The sequence below is a fragment of the Pocillopora damicornis genome, chromosome 11, assembly GCF_964200805.1.
Source record: "Pocillopora damicornis chromosome 11, jaPocDami1.2, whole genome shotgun sequence".
Taxonomy (NCBI): Eukaryota; Metazoa; Cnidaria; class Anthozoa; order Scleractinia; family Pocilloporidae; genus Pocillopora; species Pocillopora damicornis.
Genome location: NC_142680.1, coordinates 17958320 through 17973203, shown reverse-complemented (window position 1 = coordinate 17973203; position 14884 = coordinate 17958320). Strand labels below are relative to the sequence as shown.

At 38.1% G+C, this 14884-nt stretch overlaps 2 protein-coding genes and 1 pseudogene across 3 annotated transcripts; 2 read left to right on the top strand and 1 right to left on the bottom strand.

Annotated features, from left to right (window-relative positions):
* Nucleotides 1-1420: 1420 nt before the first annotated feature.
* On the top strand, nucleotides 1421-9995 carry LOC113672279 (uncharacterized). Its single transcript, XM_089186582.1, has 9 exons — nucleotides 1421-1509; nucleotides 1796-1883; nucleotides 2112-2151; nucleotides 2717-2833; nucleotides 3264-3389; nucleotides 7393-7428; nucleotides 9091-9151; nucleotides 9337-9502; nucleotides 9684-9995. Exons 2-8 carry the CDS (start codon nucleotides 1819-1821, stop codon nucleotides 9462-9464), a joined length of 573 nt encoding a protein of 190 aa, XP_089042708.1. The 5' UTR covers nucleotides 1421-1509; nucleotides 1796-1818; the 3' UTR covers nucleotides 9465-9502; nucleotides 9684-9995.
* On the top strand, nucleotides 3581-5320 carry LOC149037928 (uncharacterized; annotated as a pseudogene). The gene is made up of 2 exons (XR_016180849.1): nucleotides 3581-4037; nucleotides 4196-5320. The product of XR_016180849.1 is annotated as an uncharacterized LOC149037928 (transcript).
* On the bottom strand, nucleotides 5052-6854 carry LOC149037927 (uncharacterized). Its single transcript, XM_089186590.1, has 2 exons — nucleotides 6629-6854; nucleotides 5052-6235 (listed from the first exon to the last, which is right to left on the bottom strand). The coding sequence occupies exons 1-2, from the start codon at nucleotides 6740-6742 to the stop codon at nucleotides 5312-5314; spliced, it is 1038 nt and encodes a 345-aa protein (XP_089042716.1). The 5' UTR covers nucleotides 6743-6854; the 3' UTR covers nucleotides 5052-5311.
* Nucleotides 9996-14884: the final 4889 nt, after the last annotated feature.

The following is a 14884-nucleotide window of genomic DNA, read 5'->3' as shown; positions in this document are numbered from 1 at the left end:
ACGACGGCGTCAGTGTGTATAGTCCAGGAACAGAACTCAACCGTATAAATGAACAAGCTTGCCAATTTCAGCAACTTACACAACTTTGAGTTTACACAAGATGGCCTCCGCGTTTGGAGAGCGTTTAATGTTAGGCCTGGAAAGTTTATTCAGTAAAATTAAAATTGAAATTTTTCTACAGAAAAAAGACGGATCTGTTGAAGGAGATTCCACTTTTCCCCACTACTGCTTGACGAATTGCATGAGCAGGAGAAAGCAATGATGCCAACGACGGTAGTTCCCATCAATGCCCTGAACCTGGTTGCGATGAAGATTTTAAGACCCAGGCCGACCTTGACCTCCATATGAACGAGCTAGTTCATCATGTAAGTCCTGTGCCTGCGAGCATAACTTAAAGTCTTTATGACAAAGTGAAGAGGCAGTGGGTTCATCACTTTCAGTCGTTGTTATTAGAAGGTGAAAGTTCGACTTACTGGTCGCAGTGGCCACAGAACCCTCGACAAGTGCTTCACAGCTTCCCATGGGATGGGCTCTTGAACAGCTTTCGCAAAATGTCAAGCAGTACTTGACACAGAAATTTAATATTGGATGAGACACTGACAGAAACCAAACCCAGAGAAAGTAGCAAAGGATATGCGAACTACTTGCACAATAGATGGAGAGAGAATAGAACAGAGTGGTTATCCAACATACAGATTCAGGGTTTCCTCTCGGGATTTTGCCTACAAGAATCGGATGACGTCACCGACGCAGACGACGAAGACTAACACTTGATGGAGGCATCCGCGTCTGATGTAGACGAATAGTGTTTGAGAGAGGCGAGGAACGCAATGATGGATGAGATACGACTGAAACATCCAATCATGACTTGTTTGATATCTATGATGTGTGCTAGTTGGCAAGAGAAGAAAGGTTGCCTAGCCTCAAAGTCAAGATGCTAAGAGACATGTACAAACATTTTGAGCTCGCTTTCAAAGTGCAAGATACAAATGCAGCACCTCTTGCAAAAATGGAGGAAGTTATTTCGGGGTGCGGTTGTTATGCAATCTAGTTATGACGTCCACCTATTAAGCGAATGCGATATCCTTTTTCGCACGAACTCTCCAAACTTATGAACAGGGACTGTAGTACAGGCAGGTGTGACGGCCAAATATCATTTTTTTTCCTTTCAGTTAGAAATCCGAGCAATCGCTGCTTCACTTAGACGTGAGAAGTATTCAGGACAATTACACCATGGAATTACGTGACAGAGTCGCTGGTCACGGTGTATTTCAGTGTTTGCTGTTATCGCCGGTTACACTAAAAAAAAAAAAAAAATTATCTCAAGTTATTTATTGTTCAAGTAGTTTACATCAATTGCAGATGGATACTACTATTTTATCATAGAGAGTTTCGTAAAAATCTTTCTTTTTTCAGTGATATCAAAGTTTGGCCTAAATAATGACGAGAGTCAGATTTTTTTCCTGGCACCGACCTCTGGCAGGCCAGTCCTGGTTGAACGTTTTTCAGGTAGGTTTTCATATTTTAGAGTAACCTTCATACATACATTATTTACCATTTTCTGTAATCTGCACTTTTCAAACATACACAGTACAGCACTTACCCTTTCAATCATGCAATCACAATGAAAATACAATATGCACTTGACAGAAGGATGAAAATGACACACAAGATATTGGCAAGGAAAAAGAGGAAACATCTTTTGCAGTAGTTGAGATTACCTTCCTTGCCAACACCAAAAGTTGCAATGTTGAAAGACACTCTTCCTTGAAAGTTCATAACTTGTTTTGTTTAGGCCAGACCCTTGCCAACATCAACATGGGTGACATTGAAGATTGCATTCAGCAGGGCCAATTGGCCCTTCTGAATTTAAAGAAGAAATGGTAAGATAATCAGCTCAACAAAATTCCTTTATTATTAATCCCATAAAGTAGACACTTGTCATGACTCATATACGAGTCATAGAGAACCATATTAAATCAAACAGTGGCCCAAATTTGCTTGTAGCACCTAACTTACTTTTAGAAAAAACATGCTACATGTACCACTTTTACAGTCCAGGTTTCAAAGTGTACCTAACTGAGGCAAATTGTTCTATATTTTTCTGTCAGCAATAAAAAGGAGGATCAAACCACTAAGATGGATATGGAGGTGAATAGTATAATATTACATACCTCTAAAATGTCTCTAACATATCCTTACAATATGTTGCGTTCCACTAAAGCCAATTCATAAAGTTTTGACATTGATGAATGATAAAAGTATAAGTTTATGTCAAAAGAAAAACCAGGCCAATGAACATAGAGAAGTATGTCCTGGAGTGTTCATCAAATATTTAATGTCATGCTAGTGTCTTTGGTGATGAGTAGGAGCAAAACTTTTCATTTTTTAAAAATAATAATTTCCAATATTGCCTACATACTACAAGACCAACCAGGAGATAAAAGAAAGAAAAAAGTCTTTCAATAACATTAGGTAAAAAGTTTACATCACTATGAATAGAGAATATTGGAATCAAAAGAACGACTCCATAGATAGCAGCTCCAGCAATGCTTGTAAAGGTAACCTCTCAAAATTACTAGATAATTGCTGCAGTTATTTTCTGGCCGACAGACCTCTTTGGTGTTTTAATTCCCCCTCCTCTCTACTTGGGATAAAGTCAACGAAGTTCAGCAGAACAAAACATAAGAAATGTTTTTCCGTTTTAATTTCATAGTTAAGAGAGGTAAGGGGTCAGCGGGTACTGTCTGAGGACAAAGAGGGCATTACAATAATCCTACGGTATGGCAGTACCCGACTGAAACGCAAATTCAAAGCAACTGCTCTTTTCCAGGTATTTACAGTAACTTGTGTATGAGTGGTTTATATGAATACATTTATGATCAATTATTGGAATGATAAACACAAGGTTTCCATCTCTCTCTTCTAGGGATTTACAATAATACATTTTATTCAAGATATTTAGATATTTTATATATGTACATGGTCACTTACTTAGAAATATTAATCTCCTCTTTTCATTGACAAATACTTCCTGATCAGAGGAAACAAAACTGAATTATATTGATTTACAGTTTAACTGAATATTTGAAGTACCCTCAATACATGACAAGAAAAAAGCTGCTCCAGACCCCTAATTCTAGTTTAAAAGGCAACCCACTTTCCAAATGAAAGGAGCACCCACCCACTGCATGCTATTTTATATTTTTCCTTGTTACAATTCGCATTAGAGACATTTTTGAAAGAAATTTATCTCTTAACAGGAGGTGTATGACTGGGCAGGGTCACAACAGAATGTGCCCCTAAATTTTACTCTGCAGAGACAAAAGCACGTGGTCAAACACCAAGATCCCCTTCTGGGCAAGGAGGTGCTAGATATCTGCGAGAGGGTACGTACATAAAGTTGTATCTATTATGTTGATTTTTTCTTACACAACAGGAGTCCCAGTAGGGTTCAACTGTTCCCCTCTTTGTTACTGAAATAACATCATAAGACAATAAAATATTATTGCAGCCGCCAAAACCTTTAAGAAAAACAAATAAACCCGTTGATTTAATTAAGTTCTTTAATTTTGCTTCAGTTAAAACATAGTTAGTAGAGGAGACTGGTTATGAAAGTCGGCGAGCTTCAAAGACCGATGTCTTTGTTTTGATTTTTGCCTTGTCACGTGATCGCGACAGTGCACATTTATCAAACGATCATGGCGTCCGTCGAGTAGTTTCTTGTTAGTTGTGCGATATGTGTTAGGTTTCTCCGTAATTTTCATCAGTATATGGTTGTCATTTCGCAAAAAATATAAAAGTTATGCCAGGGGCTAATTGCTCAGTATTTGGCTGTGGTTCGTGCAGAAGAACGAAGGGAATTGGTATTTGGAAGTTGCCTGTGGCAAAAGACGAAGCTCATGGAACATGGTGAGACGAATGGCTTGGTGAGATAAAAAAGACAAGAGAAATTGATCAGAACTTCAGGGAACAGTTGAAGAGCGATAGAATATATACCTGTGAGAAACATTTTGCGCCCGAAGATATCGAAATATGTAAGTACATATCTGTACTTTCTTGTTAAATTGTCGGATTTGCTTTGAGTTAGTTTTCACCGATCAGTGTTGCTGCTGTTTGAAGTTCGTTCTGAAAGTGGATATGGTTTTAGGTTTGACTATTTCCAAGTTTGACAATTTTATCTTTTCTTTGATAGATCAATCTGCGAAAATGACCAAAAATAAGCCCAAATTTGGAGCTTTGCCGAAGCTGAACATGCCTAAGAAAAGCCATGAAAGCAGCAAGCCTTCACCACGTCCTGAACGTTCGGTTGTAAAATGTAACAAGGGGCCTTTACCACACAGCTGCTACAAGGGATTTTCAGAGCTCTGCCAACGAGTTAAAAGCCTAAAAAGCCTTGGTGATTGGAGCCTGAAGATCTTTGAGGACAAAATTGTGCTGAAGAAAACCGTGCATCCGTACGTTCTGCCACGTTTGGAAATTATTATGGATGACAGTCTTGGCTTTACGTATACTGTGAAAGTATTTGGTTCCTATTTACCTGAAGATCATCCTTTGTACCTGGACTATCGTAGAACAGTTCGAAATATTACTGTATCTAACTTAATAAGGCAACTGAAATTCGTGATGACTAACAATTTTTTTTTTTTTACTTGTAATCCAACATTAACAAATTAAATGTTGAATGCAATATTCAGAGAAGTCACCACCGGTTGCTGGGCAATGAAAAATTTTAACAAATAATGTATAAGGCAGGGAATTGAACAACTAGTAAGATATTTCAGTTCTATGCTAGTTATAGTAGTTGGGCACAGGGAGAAGGAAGGGGGAATCCCCAGCCCACAGCCCTCAGTGACTGCCCCGAATATTATTAATTTTTAAGTTTAATGTATTTTTGTATCACTCTCTTTTGCTACAAGGTTCCCAGGAAAAAGGTCTCTCAAATTCATGATGACTAACAAAAACAATTCTTTTTTACTTTTAATCCAACATGAACAACTAGGTGTCTTGTCTTTATTATAGTACATAAAATAATTGTCCTTCAGAAGGCATTTCCCAGGATAATTTCTCTATTGCACTAATTCTGGGTTATCTTAACTCAGCTTTTAACAACCTGGCCCAGGACTCTAAACATGTCATGCACAGGACTTTTCGTGGCATGGTAAATTCGGCTTTACATTGTATGTGAACAGTTCTTAATTCAAATGTTCTTGATAATTGATACATGTAAGTGTTTTAAAACATTCATAAAAAATAATTAACAAATTTTTTACAATGCCATGTTTTACTTAGGATAATAAAATGTTTTATTTTAATCTTGCCTAACTGTTTCTTGTTCATGACTCCTCATGATCTCCTTTCGGAGCGCTTTACCCTTTGACTGCTTTGCATTAATTTTGTAGCGCTGAATGATGTCTTTGGCACAAGAAAATGACCGCACCCTTATATATAAACATACAATAGCATGGAAGACATTGTTGCTTACTTCAACATTGGGTATTAGCTCTGCATCTGAAACCATACATTGATAGCTTGACAATATCGCACTGTCAGTTATTGTGTTATGCACTATGCCAGCAATATCCACTTTTTGCAAAGAATTTACTGAAGTTAATTGTCTAAAATGACACTCTGTTTTGAGGAAAATGCTCTGTGCATACTTTGTAATGTTCCACAACCCCCCGTGGTTTAAACTCGATACCAGTTTTTGGTTCTCATATCCATGCTCCAGTTTACCAGCTCTCAAGATTGCCATTGCCTGTTGGCTCTCAGTTGTGTTCTTTCTTGCATACTTTTTGTGCAAGTTATGCAACACATATCCACCAACATACTGCAGACCAGCTTGTTCTTTCTCTGACAGCATTGTTTGAACAGAAGGTGGGTTTGTAGATTTCAATGGTACTTGAGCATAGTAGTTGCCATAGAATTTCTCAGCATTCCCAGTTTTGAAATAGTCTTCAAATAATTTCTTTATCACAGTGAATTCTTGTCTTTCTCCTCCAGGCTCTTCATACTCATATTGTTTTAATTCGTTCCTTAGATCTGCTGCAAACACTTCCCTTTCACTAATGTTCTTCAAAGCATTGTTTACTATCTCGGCAAGAATGCTTGGCGTCAAAGTTAAATGATGTGCGTTTTGATCTGCATTGTGCTTTGTAGCTCTGTGCCTTTGGTAGCCTCCTCTTGATTTGTTCTTTTTTCCACAGTCGCTGCACACGATCTCTGTTGATTCGACCTGAAAACGAAAAAGTATCAAATCATAATTCAATAATATTGTAGTCTTCAGGCCTCGACTTTCAACGATCTACTGTCACTGGTCTTTTTTCCTAAAGACACATTTGCCAATATCGAGTTTGTTGTTGTCGTTGCAGGCCCCGTGAAGTCTTCTCAAAACAAAGTATAATCGGGCAAATTCAGCACCTAAAGCATCCAGAGCACTTCTGCTAAAGAAATTGAACGCTTTTTTATGAAATTGCTAGAGTATAGAGGGAAAAGAATCATCGAAACCGTCGGATCAATGCTTTATTTACTGTTTTTTGGCTGGCGTGACAGCACAGTCGCGTACAACTCCGTAATTCTTTTGGAAACAGACTAAGTACGGGTGAATGTTTATATAATTGGCACTTACTTCACTACCAACAGTTGAAAATTGTTCCTGTAGTGATTCATCTTCGTCAAGAAGGTCTAAAATTGCCTCAAAATCATCGCCGAACAAGAATAAGTCGTCTCCTGCATCCGCCATCTTTGAAAGTTGTGCACCGTCGCGATCACGTGACAGGCACGTTCAACATCAGAAGCGGCCCTATTGTTTCGCGCTCTGAAGATTGCCGACTTTCATAACCAGTCTCCTCTACTAACTATGGTTAAAACAACGTACCTTGTCTTTTTCGATTTATCAGTGTAAAAAATTCCGAAATTCTTGATTGGTGCTGGGCGATCTTACACCTCTTTCCACGGTACAGAATCGTCACGAAGTTATTTATCAAACGTTTCAAAGGCTGTTAGCGTCCGTAAAGACACAACAAAACTCCAGTAATCGCCACTACTGTTATTGTAGCTGTGAAAAGCTTAAACTAGTTATCTTTCATCTTCTTTGTCATGTATACGGCACAACGCATATCTTACATCATATATTCCACACATTATGTAACATGGCTCGACAACTTCGAGATGCTTTGCAACTTCACGAGAAAAGAAGAAAATTTGGGCATGAGCAATCTGAGGAAACGAACGTTTTACTTAGGAATAATATATATTCTCCGCAATTTCAATTACAGTACAATACATTCAATTAGTGCCTATACTTCAAATGGTGTTTTGCTAGATGGTTTAATAGACGAAACAATCATTTCAGCAGTAACATATCAATTACATCTTCACAAATCTATTTAGGATCCAGAGGAAGCCAAGGCTCTCCTAGATGACCAGGTAGGGAATCTTTTTTGGTTTTACACTGTGTTCTCAATTAAGAGCTTAGTTTGGAATTTATTATTAATTACATGCTGGAACAAGATAAGCATTACCTGACTGCATTTAAGGGCTTAGTTTGGAATTTATTATTGATTACATGCTGGAACAAGATAAGCATCACCTGACAACATTTAAATAAATCCTCACAATTAAAAATTGATTTGTCATTTTCTCCTGGAAAGGGAAACCTTGCAAATCCAACAACTTAGGCAGACAAACAAAACCTTACACTTGACAAATGACTATTGTTTCTCTCCTAAACCACAACACACTCAAGGGAGACTGACAAGGCCGGTTTCCCGACCAGGGATAATGCCTTACTGCCACGACACTCGTTGGGGGATAGGGACAAGACTATTCTCCTGACCAGGGATGAGGCCTTAGTGCCGTGACACTTGGGGGAGACTGACAAGACCGTTCTTCTCCTGACCAGGGACGAGGCCTCAGTGCTGCGACACTTGGGGGAGATGGACAAGACTGTTCTCCTGACCAGGGACGAGGCCTCAGTGCCGCGACACTTGGGGGAGATGGACAAGACTGTTCTCCTGACCAGGGACGAGGCCTCAGTGCCGCGACACTTGGGGGAGACTGACTGGACTGTTCTTCTCCTGACCAGGGACGAGGCCTCAGTGCCGCGACACTTGGGGGAGATGGACAATACTGTTCTCCTGACCAGGGACGAGGCCTCAGTGCCGTGACACTTGGGGGAGATTGACAATACTGTTCTCCTGACCAGGGACGAGGCCTTAGTGCCGCGACACTTGGGGGAGACTGACAAGACTGTTCTTCTCCTGACCAGGGACGAGGCCCTAGTGCCACGACACTTGGGGGAGATGGACAAGACTGTTCTCCTGACCAGGGACGAGGCCTTAGTGCCGCGACACTTGGGGGAGATTGACAAGACTGTTCTCCTGACCAGGGACGAGGCCTTAGTGCCGCGACACTTGGGGGAGATGGACAAGACTGTTCTCTTGACCAGGGATGAGGCCTTAGTGCCGTAACACCTGGGTGAGACTGACAAGACTAATCTTCTCCTAAACAGGGACAAGGCCTTAGTGCCACAACACTTGGGGGAGACTGACAAAGACTGTTTCACTCCTGACTATAAGATTGGCAAGAATGTTCCCCCTTCTGGTGAATGAATAGGCTCTTGTAGAGACAAGACAATCAGAGAGTTTGCCCAGACTTTTCCCCTTTGACAGGGAAAAGGCTCACAGGGAAATTCTCTTTTAATTATTGAATTTCATTAATTCCTTCAACGCAATTATTATCAAGTGCTCCCAGAGATACTTGAATGAGCTGCATGGTAGGTATGAAAATTTAAGAAGAAAGGGATTTATTAAGTATGTTTGTTTTGAGTGGCAGGGAATTTCCCTAGAGTAATTTTGATACACCATTCCCTATGGAAGATGACACATTGGCATTGACTTGCGTAACACTGTTATAAAAGCTAACAATAACATTAGCATTAACATGCAAGACAATGCAAATGGTATCTACTCTAGTGGAAATGTTTGAGGGAGGTATGCTGTACAGATGAATTTGCTTATAAGCTGAATTATTCATCACCATGTTATCCATTTTGTGCAGCATATTTCCCTTCCCTTCATTTCTTTGCAGGTTTGCTTCAAGGGAAATGTGCCACTAGGCAAACAGGAAATCCTGCAAACGACAGTCGAGGGTAAGAATTGTCTTTATGAGGTTTATGGTAGGTTTTCTAGCAAAACTTGCGAACAAAATTATTATCTTAGAAGACTTAAAATGCTCTTTATTGCATCACCTCAATAATGACGTGGTGGTAAAATCTATTACCAATGCCTGAGTTGATTGTTAAAGGGATTAAACCATCATCACTTTTACTGACAGATGAAGACCACCAAGACCATTATAAAAAGGAAAGAAGAATGGAAAAAAAAAAGAAAAAAGGAAAGGAAAGAGAAAAGGGAAAAGAAGAAGCAAAAGAGCGAAGAGAAAAAAGAGGCATGAGTAGATAAAGATGGAGAATGTAGAAGAGAAGATGCCAGCATGTAAGGTGAGGAAGGATGAGGTTTATGGTAGGTTTTCTAGCAAAACTTGTGAACAAAATTATTATCTTAGAAGACTTAAAATGCTCTTTATTGCATCACCTCAATAATGAAGTGGTGGTAAAATCCATTACCGATGCCTGGTGTTGATTGTTAAAGGGATTAAACCATCAACACTTTTACTGACAGATGAAGACCACCAAGACCATTATAAAAAGGAAAGGAGAATGGAAAAAAGAAGAAAGGAAAGGAAAGAGAAAAGAGAAAAGAAGAAGCAAAAGAGTGAAGAGAAAAAAGACGCAAGAGTAGATAAAGATGGAGAATGTAGAAGAGAAGATGCCAGCGTGGAAGGTGAGGAAGGAGAAAAGGTAGAAAAAGAAGAAATAAAGGAAATCAACGCCAAAGGGGAAAAGAAAAAAAGGGAAAAAAGAACTGGCTGCCAAAGGAAGAAGTTGAAGAAGTAGTCCGATGTTGGATAATGTAAGGATATTATGGGGAGAAGTTACTTGTTAATCACTTATAGAAGTTAAATGGTGAAAAAAATTAATGGAAGTTTTTAACCCTTTAACTCCCGGTGGTGATTCACATAAAACTTCGACCTACAATATCCATACATTCTCCAGCAAACAGGTAAAGAGAACATTAAAACTTATCAGGTAGAAGCTGCTATCTTGATCTAGCACCAAGTTCTCATAACTAATTCACAAGGAAATGTGTAGCAGCTACAGGGGAGGATTAACAATCAGATCTTGGTAGTTAAAGGGTTAAACTAGTTTGTAATTTAATTATGTGAATGTTTGTTATTCATTAAGTATTTAGTGGTTATGATTACTCAGTAAGTAATCATGCATGTTTATAAATTTGAGTATTCTTGTTACCTATTTGTTGGATAACATAAGGATTTTATGGGAAGAAGTTTCTTGTTAACCTTTTAACTGCCACGAGTGACCCAGACAGAATTTCTCCCTACAATATTAATACAATATCAACCAGATAAGTGAAGAGACCAAAGAAGAATATCAATTTTGGGTTAATTAGTTGATCAATACTAAATTCTCTGACCTAACATCATAAGAATTGTATGGTTGATAGTAAGGAGAATTAAAAATTCAATCTGGGAGTTAAAGGGTTAATCACTTCTAGGAGTCAAAGGGTGAAAAAATGAATGCAAGTTTTTAAACTAGTTTGTTGTTTAATTATTTAGTGGTTATAATTACTCACTAAGTAATCATGCTTGTTAATAAATTTTGATCAAAGAAAAATATAAATTATTGTTGTTGTGCTGTATCACATTCAACAGATGTAGAGCAGTTGTTAATTAAAAGTTAACTCTCAATCTTTTGAAACTGTTTCTTAATTGTCCCCTCAAACTGCTACACAATTCCTTGTAGATAGCTTATGCAAATTGGGTATTAGATCAAGATGACAATTTCTACCTGATAAACATGAGTATTCTCATTACCTATTTGTTGGATTATGCAAGGATATTCTGGGGAGAAGTTTCATGTTTATCCCTTCTAGGGGTTAGAGGGTTAAAAAAATTAATGCAAGTGTTTAAAATAGTTTGTATTCTAATTATGTTCATGTTTTTGTATCCATTAAGTATTTAGTGGTTATGATTAATCAGCTGGTAATCATGCGTATTTATCAATTATGAATTTTACTAAATTTTGCAAATAACATGTGCACTTTACAATGGCATGTTGAAAGTTATCTTTAAATATGTGGTAGAAAGGGAACGTCAAAGGAGGAGAGCATTTTGTTAGACACTGACATACACCTGTTTCAACAATAAAATGAATGTCCCATCCCTTACCATATCTCTTTTAAATATTCTGGATTATTCTCATATTAACGGGGAAGGGGTTGAGGGGAAGAGAGGTTAAGACCCAAAAAAGTTGCGTCATCATCTGGTCACGAAGTTTCGTAATTTTCGGTAGTTTAGCAGCCACGAAATAAGAAAGAATAGAGAACCCATTTATGGGCGATACACAAGTGTAAGAAAGCGTTCTTACCTAGTTCCTGCATTACAATGAGCTCGATAACGGTGTCGTAAGAAAACTGATACCGAATAGTTAACATTTCAATTTTTACATTCGCCTGCTTCCCGAAATTTTTTTTATAGTGGCAGCGAACTCAAATTTTTGCTTAAGTCCGTTAATCCCAAACTTTATTAACCAGTCGCGTCTTTGAGCTTCTGCAATAAAGTGTAGATGCGCTGCTCCTTGGATACCAGCCTCTCGGTCACTCCTCCGTGGAACAAGACTCGACCCACTCTAGCGATTGGACTCTTTAAAACTTTAGAAAACCCCCTTTTTTTTTTCGTCTCACTCAAATTTTTGCTTAAGTCGTCCGTTAATCACTTAAGTAACTTGTAAAAATGAAAAATGTGAATCTTACGTGTAAATCTGGTGGTTAGAGTTTAACATTAAAAATTTGGTTGTTGCAAGCTTTAATTCAATGTATAATGTAAAAATTTTAGATCTAGATGTCTAAAAAGCTGGTGATTGCAAGCTTAAGGACTAGGACCACAAGAACCGTTCCATGTGCTGACTTCTTAATCTGCGTTTAAAATCTAGATTGAGTAACAAAGTTTAAAAGAATCGTCCAACTGGTTGCATGAGGAAACCATTCAATAATTAATTGTTCTCTGTCCAAATGCTGTTTTAAACTTAAGAAAAAACATGAAACAGGAAAAACCAAATATTTTTTAAAAATTTTTCTCTTCACCATAGTTTTTAATATTATCTCTTCCCCTTGATAGTCTTATATCAAGCATGATCTGCACTTCCCCCTCCTCCCTCCCCCTGCCAGAAAAATATATATCGAGCTCGGTTGCCCGGGAACAAATTATTCAGCTCGGTCGGACGCGAGCTCGATTTGATCGAGCGCGATTACCAAATCGAGCTCGATTTGATTCGAGCTCGATTACAAAGGTTGTGACTCGAGCTCGGGTAGGCTTTCGAGCTCGAGTCACTTATGTCGAGCTCGGTTGCTCAGGATCCTTCTAGTCGAGTTGTGACTCGAGCTCGGATATGCTTTCGAGCTCGAGTCACCTATTTTGAGCTCGGTTGCCCAGAAACAAATATTGATCCAAAGTATTAATCGGTGTGGTCATAAAGCTCTGTCCTACTATATTATCTACTTAAAATGGTTAAAATCTAAGATTTATCGAGCTACTCACATAACACGGTCGGAGTTTGCTCAATAAACAAATTTGCATAATGGGCTGTCATGCTAGCGATATCGCTAAAAGTTCGAAGTCACCTCGGCGACGAAAATCAATAAGTGCAAGATGTTTTTATATTTTGCAGCCAAACATCTTATTAGCAGAAATCAAGCGGAGTTTTTAATGGTCTGGTCTGGACTTGAGCAATATCAACCAAGAAAGAAAGAGTACTTTTGACCAATTTCAGAAAGCTGTCCAACGAGTGTTTTTAAATCAATTATGACGAGCCTCTGAATAAACGAATATCAAAATTGAAATGCATTTTATACACCTTATATATCACACACTTTAAAAATACAAAATATTTTTTGCTGCATGCGGTGTGATACGAGGACCGGGTTATTCAACTTTTGAAATTTTCGATGTCGCAAGAGGTCAAAGAAGGGCCTTTTGCAGCTTTGACTTTTGATAGCTCTAAAATTTTTATTTTAACGTATTTCCGGAAACTAATGTGGTTTTATTCACTTGCTACCAAAGATAGTTTATTGGGCAAAGTTTGAGGGAAAACTTTTTTCCGATGCCGATAATTAACTAATTAGTCCTCGATTTTCTCACCCTCAAATCACTTTCGTTGACTGAAAAATATTGGTTTCGAAATGAATTTGTGTAAACAAAAGTGTCGTAAAACTGGTTAACAAGCGGCCTGGAAAGTTAAAACGTGAGGTATTTGGTTACAACTGAATTTATCGATGGAACTTTCATTCATTTAATCTCAGTCTGAATTTTCTTAAACAATATCGTTCGTAGTAAAAGGGGGCGAAGTTTTAAGTTCTTCTACAAAGATGCTTTCGGTGAGTCTTTCCAATTCCGTTCAATTTAGACATTTGTACCGTAAATTTCTCAACAGAAACCGAAGGAATTCAATGAGAAAAAGCCGCATTAAATCCCCTTGTGTCTAGTTGAAGTACCTCATTTGAATTTGGTTCTTGTGAAAGAAAGATCAGATTTACACACGCCATTGCAATAAACAAACGTGTAAACTCTCACAACTTCAAAATGAAAAATGTGAATTACTGACAATTAATTTCCTTGCCATTAACTTACTGAGGTTTGGAACAATTTGTCACAATCTGATTCCTGTTAATTAGAGAGCGGCTAAGGGATAAAAAAAAAAAAAAAAAAAAAAAAAAAAAAATATATATATATATATATATATATATATATATATATATATATATATATATGTATGTATGTATATATATATTTATATTTATAAGATAATTCAAATAGTAAGCGCGCTCTGATTGGCCATAAAACCATTTTACATGAGCGTATGTAAACACGGTTTTCGTTCCTCTTCGATAAGCCCTAATGATAAACTCGATAAGCTGGAACCACTCCGCTTCGCGTCGTGGTTTCCTACGCTTATCTCGTGTTCTCCTAACCTCCCGCGTGTTTACATCAGGCTATGTAAACACGGAAACCATTTTACATTTCTTCATTATTACAGGTAGACCTCGGAATTCAAACTCTTTTTGTAGATTGAAACGGAAAAAGATCCGCATGCGCACTACACCCTCCCCTCGGGAATGCTCTTCGGTTGTATTTGTGTATGTACAGCCTGTTTTCATACTTGTAAACGTGTCAAATTACGACGTCTGAAGTACACCTCCTCAAAGGAATGAAGTCGTCAGCGGAGATGGAAATTGAGGATATCCTTAGGTCAAGTGATAGTTTGCTTGAGGAAAATCTAAAGGTTTTTGTGCTGCTGCTGTTCTCATTGAACTCTTTAGAGAAGAAAGGAAATATCACGGAAAACCCGGCAGAAACTGTGGGCAAATATATTCAAATCAGTGCATCGGTTCTTTAGCGACCCATTTGTACCTACGCATCCATGCAGAAGAAAGGGTTCAGTTTTGCGCTGATTATTAACGCTGTTTCGTTCCTTATCGCAAAAAAAGCAATCTAGGTGTTAAATCACTTAAATGCATTACAACAACATTAAGTGCCCATGCACCCTATTTTAATCTCCTGTTACCTTGAGGTAACTTTTTTGGCGCTCTTCTGTATTACCAAGCCAAGAAAAAATCCAGGAGTACATTCAACACAATTAAATAAACAGAAGAGGCTCTACTTAGTTATTTCTTGGCAATTTCTAGCTAATATTTCTTAGTTTAAAGACCATCTCGCGTGTCAATTTAACGGTAAACCTTGCGCGTGT

Coding starts and splice junctions, on each gene's coding strand:
- LOC149037927 (XM_089186590.1), bottom strand. CDS start 6,742: ATGGCGGATGCAGGAGACGACTTATTCTTGTTCGGCGATGATTTTGAG. Junction 6,236..6,628: donor TTTCAACTGTTGGTAGTGAA/GTAAGTGCCAAT, acceptor TTTCGTTTTCAG/GTCGAATCAACAGAGATCGT.
- LOC113672279 (XM_089186582.1), top strand. CDS start 1,819: ATGGGTGACATTGAAGATTGCATTCAGCAGGGCCAATTGGCCCTTCTG. Junction 2,152..2,716: donor CCACTAAGATGGATATGGAG/GTGAATAGTATA, acceptor TTAATTTCATAG/TTAAGAGAGGTAAGGGGTCA. Junction 9,152..9,336: donor CCTGCAAACGACAGTCGAGG/GTAAGAATTGTC, acceptor TTTTACTGACAG/ATGAAGACCACCAAGACCAT.